The 12,483-nt window shown below is 38.1% G+C and overlaps 1 protein-coding gene across 10 annotated transcripts in view; it reads left to right on the top strand.

Moving 5' to 3' along the window:
* Window positions 1-12,483, top strand: part of LOC110446418 (ubiquitin-conjugating enzyme E2-17 kDa) — an 80,328-nt gene that overhangs the window by 4,998 nt on the left and 62,847 nt on the right. For all 10 annotated transcript variants that reach the window (XM_021491914.1, XM_021491996.1, XM_021491598.1 and 7 more), the window contains exons 2-5: window positions 4,981-5,044; window positions 5,793-5,824; window positions 10,058-10,135; window positions 11,137-11,242. In XM_021491914.1, the coding sequence (XP_021347589.1) occupies window positions 4,981-5,044; window positions 5,793-5,824; window positions 10,058-10,135; window positions 11,137-11,242 (280 nt within the window). The remainder of the gene's footprint in view (window positions 1-4,980; window positions 5,045-5,792; window positions 5,825-10,057; window positions 10,136-11,136; window positions 11,243-12,483) is intronic.

Raw genomic sequence — 12,483 nt, 5'->3', positions numbered from 1 at the left:
TTAATGTATTCCTATCAACTGTAGTTTTTAAAATTCTAAGAATACTTAGTCTAGAGTTCGCTTTTTTATAAATATTTGAAATGTGATCTGACCATGTCCCTTTACTGTTAAATGTTAGTCCTATGTGAGTATGGTGCTCATGTTGTGCAATCAGAGTATTGGTAAATAGCAGTTGAGGATGATTGTAGCTACTATCTTGATCGGATTGAATAGGATCTGCCATTGCTTTGACCATTCAGAGATTGAGTCAAGATCATCATTAAGCATGTTAGTAGGTGTTGTAAGGTCATTGTTATTATTTACTATTACATAGAGAGAGGTATCATCTGCAAATAGTTTTATATGAGAAGTTACATTGTTAGTAATATCATTAATAAAAAGAAGAAAAAGGAAGGGACCAAGGACAGATCCTTGAGGAACCCCTGAAGAAATAGATTTGGTACTAGATTTATAACATTCAAAGATAACCCTTTGTTTTCTGTCAGATAAGTAAGCTTTAAACGAATTGTATAATTTACCTTTAATACAATATGTTTTTAGTTTATATAATAGGCCCAAATGCCATACTCGATCAAATGCTTTACAATTATGTCACAGAAAACAAAACGCAAATCTTTACCTTGGTCTAAATTACTACTTATAGTATTATAGATATCAGCTAGTTGATTAGTAGTGGAGTCTTTGAGTTGAAATCCTGACTGATGTACACTTAACATATTGTGACTTGAAATATAATTAAACGTATGTTTAAAAATATTTTTTTCTAACATTTGATAAAAATAGACTAAATAGCATTAGGTCTATAATTATTGAGATCACTGATATATCCTTTACCTTTATAGAGAGCAGTAACATTAGCCGTTTTTAGTACATCAGGTATTACTCCAATAGATAAAGTTCTATTAAATAATAGTTTGAGTGGGTATACTAAAGAAGAAGAAATGTTCTTTATATATTGCGTGGTCAGAGCTCCTGCTGGAGCGGAGCGTAGGCAGGGTATGAATATTCGGTCTAACTTTGACACAACTCCTATAACATGAGAGGCCGCTGGTCGGCCTTTTTTTTCTAACGGATATGATTTTGCCGACTGCGACCTCTCATTTCCGGAGAACTAATTCTTTGATGCAGTTTCCGCCCGAAATCCGGGCGGAACTAAATCCGCTTGAAAAACTCAATTAAGTGGTTTACAGTTCATGACAACGATGTCTACTCACGGTTCATGTAATATAGATCCCATATGTATGCCATAGATGGCTCCTAGGTTAGTACAAAATAGCAGGGGGAATTTCAAACGGAACACAACTATATGGGGTTTCTTTGTATTCCGCTTGTTAAACATCACATGTATTCCATTTTTGTATTAACTGGAAAATCATGCCAAATGTTGTCTGCTTCACTTTTAAAATTACGATAATATGAATTTTAGAAGGAGTGTAGGGCAGTCGACCAGACATTATATTTTGGGCCAGTAATTACTTGTCTTAAGACAACTTTGGTCGCCCTGACACGAAAGTGGTCGCCTCAGGCGAGTGGGCGACCAGCCATTTCAGGCACTGTGCTAGTACTGAATGTATTTAACTATTGATGTAATCTGGAGTTGGACACGTCAGTGATCATCCCTCAGAATACAATACAATAACAAAAATTAACGTCAGATATTTAAAAACATTTAACATTAGCTATTAAAAGATATTATTCCGACAAACATCAGTAAAACGTGTCAAATAAAACAATTGCATATATGAAACATTATGAAACAGAGGAAGTGTTCTAATATATATACATGCATACATATAGCATGACAGTCATTTTACCATGAAATACATATAAGCATAAAGCATTGAAGCAGAAGAGTGACTGCGATTTGTCATGATTTACAGACTGAGAATTAAAACCTGTGAAATGCTACAGTAGGTGTAAATAGTGTCTGAAAAGTTGGTTTTCTGGAAACAATTAATTGCCTAAAAGTAATTAATGGATCAAGTACAAAACATAATTAACTGCCAACATCTAAACATACCTTGCAACAGCAGTTATCTGTATCTAGGGTTACGAAGAAAGGACCAATTTTGGTTTATAATTCTTTGGGAGAGAGGCTGGTTACTCGAGTAGTAATGCATGAGATCTAGAGCTTCTCTGAAAACTGCGCATATCACATTCTCATCAAGCTAGTTCCAATCAAGAACATTTCGTAGATCGAATGAATGTTTGAATTGATTCAACTCGGCACTACTTTTACTAATGAAGCACTGAGAGTTATTTGTCACACTTTTTCGACAATGTTTGTATACTGAAAGTCTGAATATTTAATGGCTTGAATTTGGCATTTAGCTTTAGTGGGATTAAGAAATCAAGGTGATTGCCAGTACCATACCCCCTGGATTAGCTGGAATTTCGAATAGCATCACTAGACGGTTAAACTTGCATCTGTGCTGTAAGGTTGGTAGACCCAACTCTTGGAGCATGGTGGTGACACACCCTTCTCAGGGTTGGACACTAACTTGTTTTGCTTGGCAGTCCACAGGACTAGGTCAATGTTCTCCACAGGCTGCTTAAGCGTAAAAACAGTGGCTTCGTTCACGATTGATGGGTTGGGACACGGAAATGGATCGCAGCGCCACGCTGTGTTGGAGAGGTTAAAAAAAGATGCCATAGCGCATCAAAATATTTTTGGGGAGAACACTAGTTGAATGGATTGTACTAGTCCTTCTTCAATGTAACTAGTCCCAGATTTCCTGATAAGGAAACATTCAATCTACAGCACGAAACATTGAAAGTAGCGGACAGGGACTTAAATTAATAGTGAAGTTTTAGCTTAACCCTTTCACCCCCATCTAACTTAATAGACTCTACAATGTATTGATATGGATGAGTCCATTATGGTCTACAGTGTTGAAAGGGTTAAAATAGTGGTGAAGGTTTAGGAAAATTTTGACAATTATCATGCAGTATATCTTAGTTGAAGCAGTTTTCTAAAAAAAAAAAAAAAAAATTCTTATTTTATAATCATATTTTTCACAAGTCCAAAGGACCAGTTAGGTAAGGTGATTCACTCAACCTTGCTGAAATCTGCTAGTCCAGGACTAGCTGACTAGTGTAAGTGTCGACCCCTGTAGTCCAGAACTAGCTGACTAGTGTTAGTGTCGACCCCTGTAGTCCAGGACTAGCTGACTAGTGTTAGTGTCGACCCCTGTAGTCCAGGACTAGCTGACTAGTGTTAGTGTCTACCCCTGTAGTCCAGGACTAGCTGACTAGTTATTGTCGACGCTTGTAGTCCAGAAATAGCTGACTAGTGTTAGTGTCGACCCCTGCAGTTCAGGACTAGCTGACTAGTGTTAGTGTCGACCCCTGTAGTCCAGGACTAGCTGACTAGTGTTAGTGTCGACCCCTGCAGTTCAGGACTAGCTGTCTAGTGTTAGTGTCGACCCCTGTAGTTCAGGACTAGCCGACTAGTGTTAGTGTCGACCCTTGTAGTCCAGGACTAGCTGACTAGTGTTAGTGTCTACCCCTGAAGTCTAGGACTAGCTGACTAGTGTTAGTGTCGACCCTTGTAGTCCAGGACTAGCTGAGTAGTGTTATTGTAGACCCCTGTAGTCCAGGAATAGCTGCCTAGTGTTAGTGTCGACCCCTGTAGTCCAGGACTAGCTGACTAGTGTTAGTGTCGCCCCCTGTAGTCCAGGACTAGCTGACTATTGTTAGTGTCTACCCCTGTAGTCCAGGACTAGCTGACTAGGGTTAGTGTCGACCCTTGTAGTCCAGGACTAGCGGACTAGTGTTAGTGTCGACCCCTGTAGTTCAGGACTAGCTGACTAGTGTTAGTGTCGACCCTTGTAGTCCAGGAATAGCTGCCTAGTGTTAGTGTCGCCCCTTGTAGTCTAGGACTAGCTAACTAGTGTTAGTGTCGACCCCTGTAGTCCAGGACTAGCTGACTAGGGTTAGTGTCGACCCTTGTAGTCCAGGACTAGCTGACTAGCGTTAGTGTCGACCCTTGTAGTCCAGGACTAGCTGCCTAGTGTTAGTGTCGACCCTTGTAGACCAGGACTAGCTGACTAGTGTTAGTGTCGACCCTTGTAGTCCAGGTCTAGATGACTAGTGTTAGTGTCGACCCTTGTAGTCCAGGACTAGCTAACTAGTGTTAGTGTCGACCCCAGTAGTCCAGGACTAGCTGACTAGTGTTAGTGTCTACCCCTGTAGTCCAGGACTAGCTGACTAGTGTTAGTGTCTACCCCTGTAATCCAGGACTAGCTGACTAGTGTTAGTGTCGACCCCTGTAGTCCAGGACTAGCTGACTTGTGTTAGTGTCGACCCCTGTAGTCCAGAACTAGCTGACTAGTGTTAGTGTCGACCCCTGTAGTCCAGAACTAGCTGACTAGTGTTAGTGTCGACCCCTTGTAGTCCAGGACTAGCTGACTAATGTTAGTGTCGACCCCTGTAGTCCAGAACTAGCTGACTAGTGTAAGTGTCGACCCCTGCCTTCTGTTTGGCTTCTATAGTCCTTTTTTATTAAACGTGCTGCAAGTCTTTGTATTCTAGTGTAGATCTGACCATCTAAAACATCGTCATTTTAAAGAAATGGGTGAAGCATGTGGGTGGATTTTCTTTTCGTTCAGTGCGTGCATGTATGGGGGTATATTTGTTAACCATCTTTCATTCATTTAGTTTGTTTGGAAGTTATCACCAATAACCAAAAAGAAAAGCATACCTTTTTAATTCTTTAAAACTTAAAACCCCCCACTAAATTTAAGAGTGGAGCTGGGTCATTACATGACTTTTACCCTTATAAATATGCAGGCATTTTGATATAAGAGAACATTCTAAGAATTGGGCAACCTAATTATAAACCCTCAGATAATATTGAAGCCTGGATAATGTTCCTTAATTCTAATGATATAATCATGTCCATGCAAAACAAATTACGTACAGGAGTCGTTCCTATTTATTGTAATATTGATGTTTTAAGAATGTGTTCTTTGCTTGAAGGAACTACAAGATCTAGGCAGAGATCCACCTGCACAATGTTCAGCTGGTCCAGTTGGAGATGATTGTGAGTTGCATATGTAAAAAGTACATTTTATAATGTATATACAGTGGAACCCACTTATTAGGATATCGGTTATTATGATATTTTTCTCTGGCAAATAAAATATCATAATAAGAGGGTTCCACTAGTACTATATTGAAAGAAAACTATTTCACTTAATCTATTGACTGAAATTTATTTAGAGAATTATTTGTTGCATATGAAAGATTCAGAGGGGCAAATCTTTATTGATAATCAGACACGGTAATATATTGTTGATTACAATATTACTGCCACCTCCTGGTTACAAGAATGTCCACGAAATTAAAAGTTTTGAAACTGCAGGATACTTCATAGTNCCCCCCCCCCCCCCCCCCTTGTCCAGGCAAATTTTCCTTAAGCTATGTGACCATTTACAATTAAACTTTTTTGGAGTGATACATAGATATTTTTCTTTACATGGTCTTTGATTGGCTTGCACAATAACAGTTAAAAGCAGGGGTTATACTTATAAGTATGCCTGTGATTTACAATTTTAGTTTTATCTGGCTTACATCTACCAAGTTCACAAGTGCAGTATTTGGTTCAGTCTAATGAAAAGATGATATATTAAGACAAGACCGAGAAGACAGTAATGTGACAGTTATGCATTCTGTTTGTTTACATAGTAAATTCTTTCAGAATAGAAAATACAATGTATTTACATATATACTACTCATTTGTTTAACTCAATTTGCTCACCATTCATGTGTTATACAATTTTTTCTTTCAGTATTTCACTGGCAAGCAACAATAATGGGTCCAGTAAGTATTTAATCGAAGTGTTCTTCAATTTCTTGCATATAAAAACACATTTTATTGTTTTGTTTAGTATGAACAATACATAGATAAACACAAATTTTAGTCAAAAAGTACTTAAAGATGTATTTACTCTTGGACAAACTTAATCCATTCCTCTGCATTGACCTCGGACGGTAGACACCAACATCCCTCTTTGATCTCTTGTGAAATTATCAATGTTCATTTATGATAATTTCACAGTGTGAAACATAACTGCTCTAGCTATAACCAATGAAATTATCATAAATAAACATTGATAATTTCATTGGTTATAGCTAGAGCAGTTATGTTTGTACAGCTTGCATGAATGCGTATTCTCACACTATAATTCACAACTTGTGCAAAAGAAAAAATGAACTTGCTTAATTCACGCAAGCAAAATTAAGAACATTGCGCCAGTCTCCGGGTCCAATTTGGCAGATTATAATACGCTTACAGCGAGTCACTGAGATGCTTGCATGGTACGCAAATCGATGCTTCCTGTTAAAAACGCTTACATGAGCGAGAATATTTCAGACGATTGAATCATGGGGTTTTCAAAACAACAATCACTATTTAAAATGGGCAAATTTGAGTCATTTTAACGGTACGTATAAGTATAACACATACAAATTATTCAACTTCTTTCATCATTTTATGGTAACGTTGCTTTTACAGCACTTCATGGTTCAAAATTTAAGTTTTCACCCCTCCACTTTGAAGAGGTAGGGTAAAAAAAAAACTTGTTCAAAAGTTACTTTGGACTCGAGCTCGCTGGTTTTGAAAAGAGTGAGTGCAGACAGTATTACTGAAACCCACACAAAATGTTTGCATAATTCTTCTTCTTGCATAATCATACAAATTTGACTAAGAAGCTTCTACTATCTGTCGAATGAAACCTATCAAATCTCTGTTTCTTATATTTCTGTTGAATAGTAAAAAGAATGGATTTTTATGTTCCCCAAATAGTAATACACCAGCATCGACTTTGATACGTGATTGTCTGGTAGATCGATCTAAAAGGAAGTCCAAATGTCACAACATAATGACAATTTCTATATTTCATGAAATATAAACATAATCAAAAAGCACCTCAATAGGTTAAACAAAATATTTGATTGACATGAAAAATAAAAATAGCTACCACTCTAAAAGACAGCCATGTGCCTCTAGTTGTCACATGTTTAATTAGCGACAGTTGATTATAATCCAATTGTAAAGCTTGATAGCCTACTGCTTCACTTTTGCCTATCAGTTTTCCTGTGGACCTCAGATCACCTTTATACTGTTCTCTGTATTTATTAAGTCGTGCTCAACTTCCATTGATCTTTGACTTGAGTAGTTATGCTGATTGCCAGGATGGGTCTGGGGACACATGACATAGAGAAAGACAGTGTCCAAAATGGACCACAACATGCCAGGATGCAAAATTGTGCATCCCAAAAACTGCTGTTGAGTTAACAGTAACTCCAAGGATGTTCCATCTTTGTGTGTTTTCTGCAAAACAAAGTTGACAGGGATATGACTGGCAAAGACATCTTGGTTACATCTACACAAATGGTTTCCGTGCAATAGCACTTCAATGAACATTTTTAAGCCGCTCTTGGCGAGAGCCGAGCGGCTTATTTATTCTGTCCAGAGAACGAAATGACGGACCCACTTCCGTTCGGGGTGCGTGCGCATACTTCAGTCTTGCATGCTTCCGCTATATAGTTTCGTTATCGCAAATAGAAAGTAGAATCTCTGACACTCACCTGTGGGTTACATAGAGTCTTCTGATACTCCTCTCCAAATAATAATCCTTACTTTAAATAATTGCTGAAAGAAAAGTTTATCTCCGGTGCATTCTACGAGTGTTATGGTGGTGAAATTCGTGCACTAAGTTTGAGCGTTTTAGCAACTCGGTTTGCGGTCTGAGGAGTGTTACGCGTGTGAAACACATATGATTCGAGAAAGCACATGTGAAGACTGTCAAGCATTGATGCTGTCTGTAGAAGGAAGAAGTAACTATATATACTTATAACCGTATAAGTGATGAAGTATACCCTCTATTTTGATATTTGAAACGGGAATGTAATATGACATATCGTGCTTAGGTTGATAACGGTAATGGCTCGGAGACGAGACGATATGTGAACTGTGTATGCTTATCAAACATTTCTGTAACACAGCATGCTATTTCTGGTATATTTATTTATGACAGTGTAACAATTTAAGAACATGACAGCCGCTGCTGTTTGACAAGAATTGGCGCCGTGTCAAAATAATATCCAATTCGGTGGAAGGGAAATAACTCTTAGGTTGTTAAAGATACATTGAGAAATATAATTCAAATATATTTGAAGAACATTTGTAAGATTTTGTATATTCAATGACGGTAAATATAGTCGCTACATATATCAATATTTATAATTAATATGAATAAAAAATAAATAAAAATAAAAGGAGTACAATGTCTCTTTTCTCCATGCATGTTTTCCCACTACTTTTAATTATTCTTCATTTCACAAGCACAAAATGCACCTATTCTTTATTATCCATTCACCGATTGCCATTCTGCACATAAATGCTCATGTCACATCATTGGAGGATGCTAATTAATGAAAATTACAACAATGCATCACACTTAAAGAGGGTGAAAAAAGAGGAGAGGGAGAAATGTTTTTAAGGCAACATTTAAGAGGCGATTGATTTTGAAAATTCCAAAGGCAACATCATCACATGACCTGATTTTCAATTAGCAGAATACAGAACACATATATGAGGTATTATAGTAGATATTGATGCCCAATGTGTTACTGAAGCAATTAAATTTAAAGTGGTGAGCGGCTGTAATGTCATACTGACATAATTCTAGTTTTTTAGTAATTTGCTATATAGCCTGGTAGTATCTTGTACCCATTCAAGTTTGACTTTGAAGCAAGTGTAAAAAAATTACTCGATACAGTATTTGTGGTTGCTCTAACCTCTCCGGCACTCAATACAGTACTTGTGGTTGCCCTAACCTCTGCGGCACTCAATACAGTACTTGTGGTTGCCCTAACCTCTGCGGCACTCAATACAGTACTTGTGGTTGCTCTAACCTCTCCGGCACTCAATACAGTACTTGTGGTTGCCCTAACCTCTGCGGCACTCAATACAGTACTTGTGGTTGCTCTAACCTCTCCGGCACTCAAAACAGTACTTGTTGTTGCCCTAACCTCTGCGGCACTCAATACAGTACTTGTGGTTGCCCTAACCTCTGCGGCACTCAATACAATACTTGTGGTTGCTCTAACCTCTCCGGCACTGAATACAGTACTTGTGGTTGCCCTAACCTCTGCGGCACTTAATACAGTACTTGTGGTTGCTCTAACCTCTGCGGCACTCAATACAGTACTTGTGGTTGCTCTAACCTCTGCGGCACTCAATACAGTACTTGTGGTTGCTCTAACCTCTGCGGCACTCAATACAGTACTTGTGGTTGCTCTAACCTCTGCGGCACTCAATACAGTACTTGTGGTTGCTCTAACCTCTGCGGCACTCAATACAGTACTTGTGGTTGCTCTAACCTCTGCGGCACTCAATACAGTACTTGTGGTTGCTCTAACCTCTGCGGCACTCAATACAGTACTTGTGGTTGCTCTAACCTCTGCGGCACTCAATACAGTACTTGTGGTTGCTCTAACCTCTGCGGCACTCAATACAGTACTTGTGGTTGCTCTAACCTCTGCGGCACTCAATACAGTACTTGTGGTTGCTCTAACCTCTGCGGCACTCAATACAGTACTTGTGGTTGCTCTAACCTCTGCGGCACTCAATACAGTACTTGTGGTTGCTCTAACCTCTGCGGCACTCAATACAGTACTTGTGGTTGCTCTAACCTCTGCGGCACTCAATACAGTACTTGTGGTTGCTCTAACCTCTGCGGCACTCAATACAGTACTTGTGGTTGCTCTAACCTCTGCGGCACTCAATACAGTACTTGTGGTTGCTCTAACCTCTCCGGCACTCAATACAGTACTTGTGGTTGCTCTAACCTCTCCGGAAGATGGGGACTTGTGTACATGATGGGTATATATATATATATTAACAGCTCTTGAGATTTTTATTTTTATTTTGACACCATTGTTTCATTGTCAAAAAAGGGTAAACACAACCATTGGAATCCTTGTATTACCACATATTTCATGTATTATGACTCTTGAAATAATCTTTGAAATAATCTTCTCATTGCAGCCAGACAGTCCATATCAGGGTGGTGTATTTTTCCTCACGATACATTTTCCAACAGATTATCCATTTAAACCGCCAAAGGTAAGTTGAAAAGTGAATGCTCAAAAACCAATTAAATAAGGTATGTGAATGTGGTTATAAAACTTATGAGTGTAAACGCTGTATCAAGGGGTGCCACGTGAACTCTGACCTCATTTTGAAAGCATGCATGGCGACCTGTCTTTTTCTATGTTTATAAAAGAAATCTGCTGGTTGTAAGATACCACCAGGTTAATTTTCCAGCAAAAATGTAGACTTATTAACACCTGACACTCATTGCCTTATAACTGATACTTGTGTTTAGGGGCTATGATAAGTTGATAACTAGGTCCCTGGACCATATCATGTGAAGTGTGCCAAAGAAATAATATGATTTATCATGATTTACCAATTTTGCAATGAAAAGTTGTGTTACTCACCTGTTTGCTCACAAAATGAAATAACATTTTGCCACATTATGTCAATAAAGATCACATGACAATCGCATGCTCTTTGAGCTCACAAATAGTGTAGTGTGAGCAACTTGAAAAGAAACAATAACAACCAAAATCACAGAATAATCCCATATATTTTGATGTTAAGCATGTAAATATTTTACAAATAATCATTGATCGTCACTATATATTACAAAAGCGATACAATATTATCTGATATGTTTCACGATGCTAATATATTGGAGACTAAGAGTGAGCCTAGGTCTTGATATTTACTCGCTGATGCACGATGACATTAACAAGAAAATTCTTCCTTCAAAAGGGATGTTTTCTTTTCTTGCATAATGAGTAATATTTTAGATATAACAAAATATCTGATAGAAAATGTTTGTAGGAACCAATCCATTCCAGACATAGAGCCAGATTTAAGCTACTGCACAAAGTAAGAGATTGGATTATTGATCTACCGTTTTCTACTAATCAGTGGTTTTTAGCATATGGGTTAACATTTTAAAAAAAGTTTCCAATCAAAATTAACCAACATTCTATACTCTGATTTTATGCCATTATTAAAAACTGCTCCATGACACTGAAATTTTGTGTTTATAGGTTGCCTTTACAACAAGAATATACCACCCTAATATAAACAGCAATGGCAGTATCTGTTTGGATATCCTAAGGTCGCAGTGGTCACCTGCATTAACTATATCTAAAGGTATGTATCTAATATGTTATGTGTCTTTTGCGATAAGCATATTCTGCAATTTTAGTCTTGCATGTCAAGTTTTATTAGTCCAATACCGGTGAAACTGGGGGGATAAGGTTTCCTCTTCGTCCGCCTGTGTACGTACGTACATACAAACTTCACACAAATACAAAGGACCATAATATCTCGGACAAGTTCAAATTTCAGGGTTGTTAGGTCAAGGTCACTTTTGCTATTTTTAGCTCACCTGGCCCAGAGCTTTTGCCGTACTGCGACGTCCATTGTCCGTGCGTCAACTTTTTCTTTTAAACAACTTCTTCTGAAGAACTGGAGGACATAGGGCCATGCTATTTGGCCAGTAGGTACCTGGGATGGAGTGCTATAAATTTTCCTCATTAAAATAACATTGACCTACTTTCAAGGTCACAGGGTCAAATATGTTCAAAAATTAAAACAACAACATCATAAGAACCATTTGGACTAAAGTCATGATACTTGGATATGTTATGAAGACCAGCATTGTGAATCTTTTTTCTTAAATACAGTAATGAGGTCAAAGGTCAACTTTAAGTGCTAGTCAGGGGTTAAATGTCAACATGGGTTAAAAGCTTTAACAATCTTCTCAAATTCCATAAGGCCCAAGGTCATGATATTTGGCCAGTAGCTACCGGGGATAGAGTGCTATAAAGTTTCCTCTTCCAAATGACCTTATCCTACTTTCAAGGTCACATGAGTCTAAAATGTAAAAAATTCAAACGACGATATCCTAAGAAGCATTTGGGAATGTTATGGAGACCAGCCGTGCAAAGCTTTTTCTTAATTACAGTAACGAGGTCAAAGGTCAACATCAAGTGCTAGCCGGAGTCAACGGTATACAGGGGTTAAAAGCTTTAAAATTACAATTTCAAACAATATCTTGAGAAGCGTTTAAGAGATGTTGAAATTTCTTGTGTTCTAGTTACCAAATTTGGTCTGAAGTTACCTATATGTCAGTTTCATGTAACAAAAGAAACAGGTGAGCGATACAGGGCCTCTGGGGCTCTTGTTAGAACATCCTTGTCAGTGCTCTTGCAGCTTCATTCCTTGAGGTATTTGGATCAAACTTCATACAATTACAAAAGACCATAATATCTTAGACAAGTTTGAATTTCAGATTTTTTTGGTCAAGGTCACCGTTACTATTTTTAGGTCACCTGAGCTTTGCTCAAGTGACCTATTCCAATCGCTTTTCGTCCGTCGTCGTCCGTCGT

This window comes from Mizuhopecten yessoensis, unplaced genomic scaffold (assembly GCF_002113885.1).
Source record: "Mizuhopecten yessoensis strain PY_sf001 unplaced genomic scaffold, ASM211388v2 scaffold35, whole genome shotgun sequence".
Classification (NCBI taxonomy): domain Eukaryota; kingdom Metazoa; phylum Mollusca; class Bivalvia; order Pectinida; family Pectinidae; genus Mizuhopecten; species Mizuhopecten yessoensis.
The sequence above is the reverse complement of the archived record's forward strand: the minus strand, read 5'-3'. Positions and strand labels throughout refer to the sequence as shown.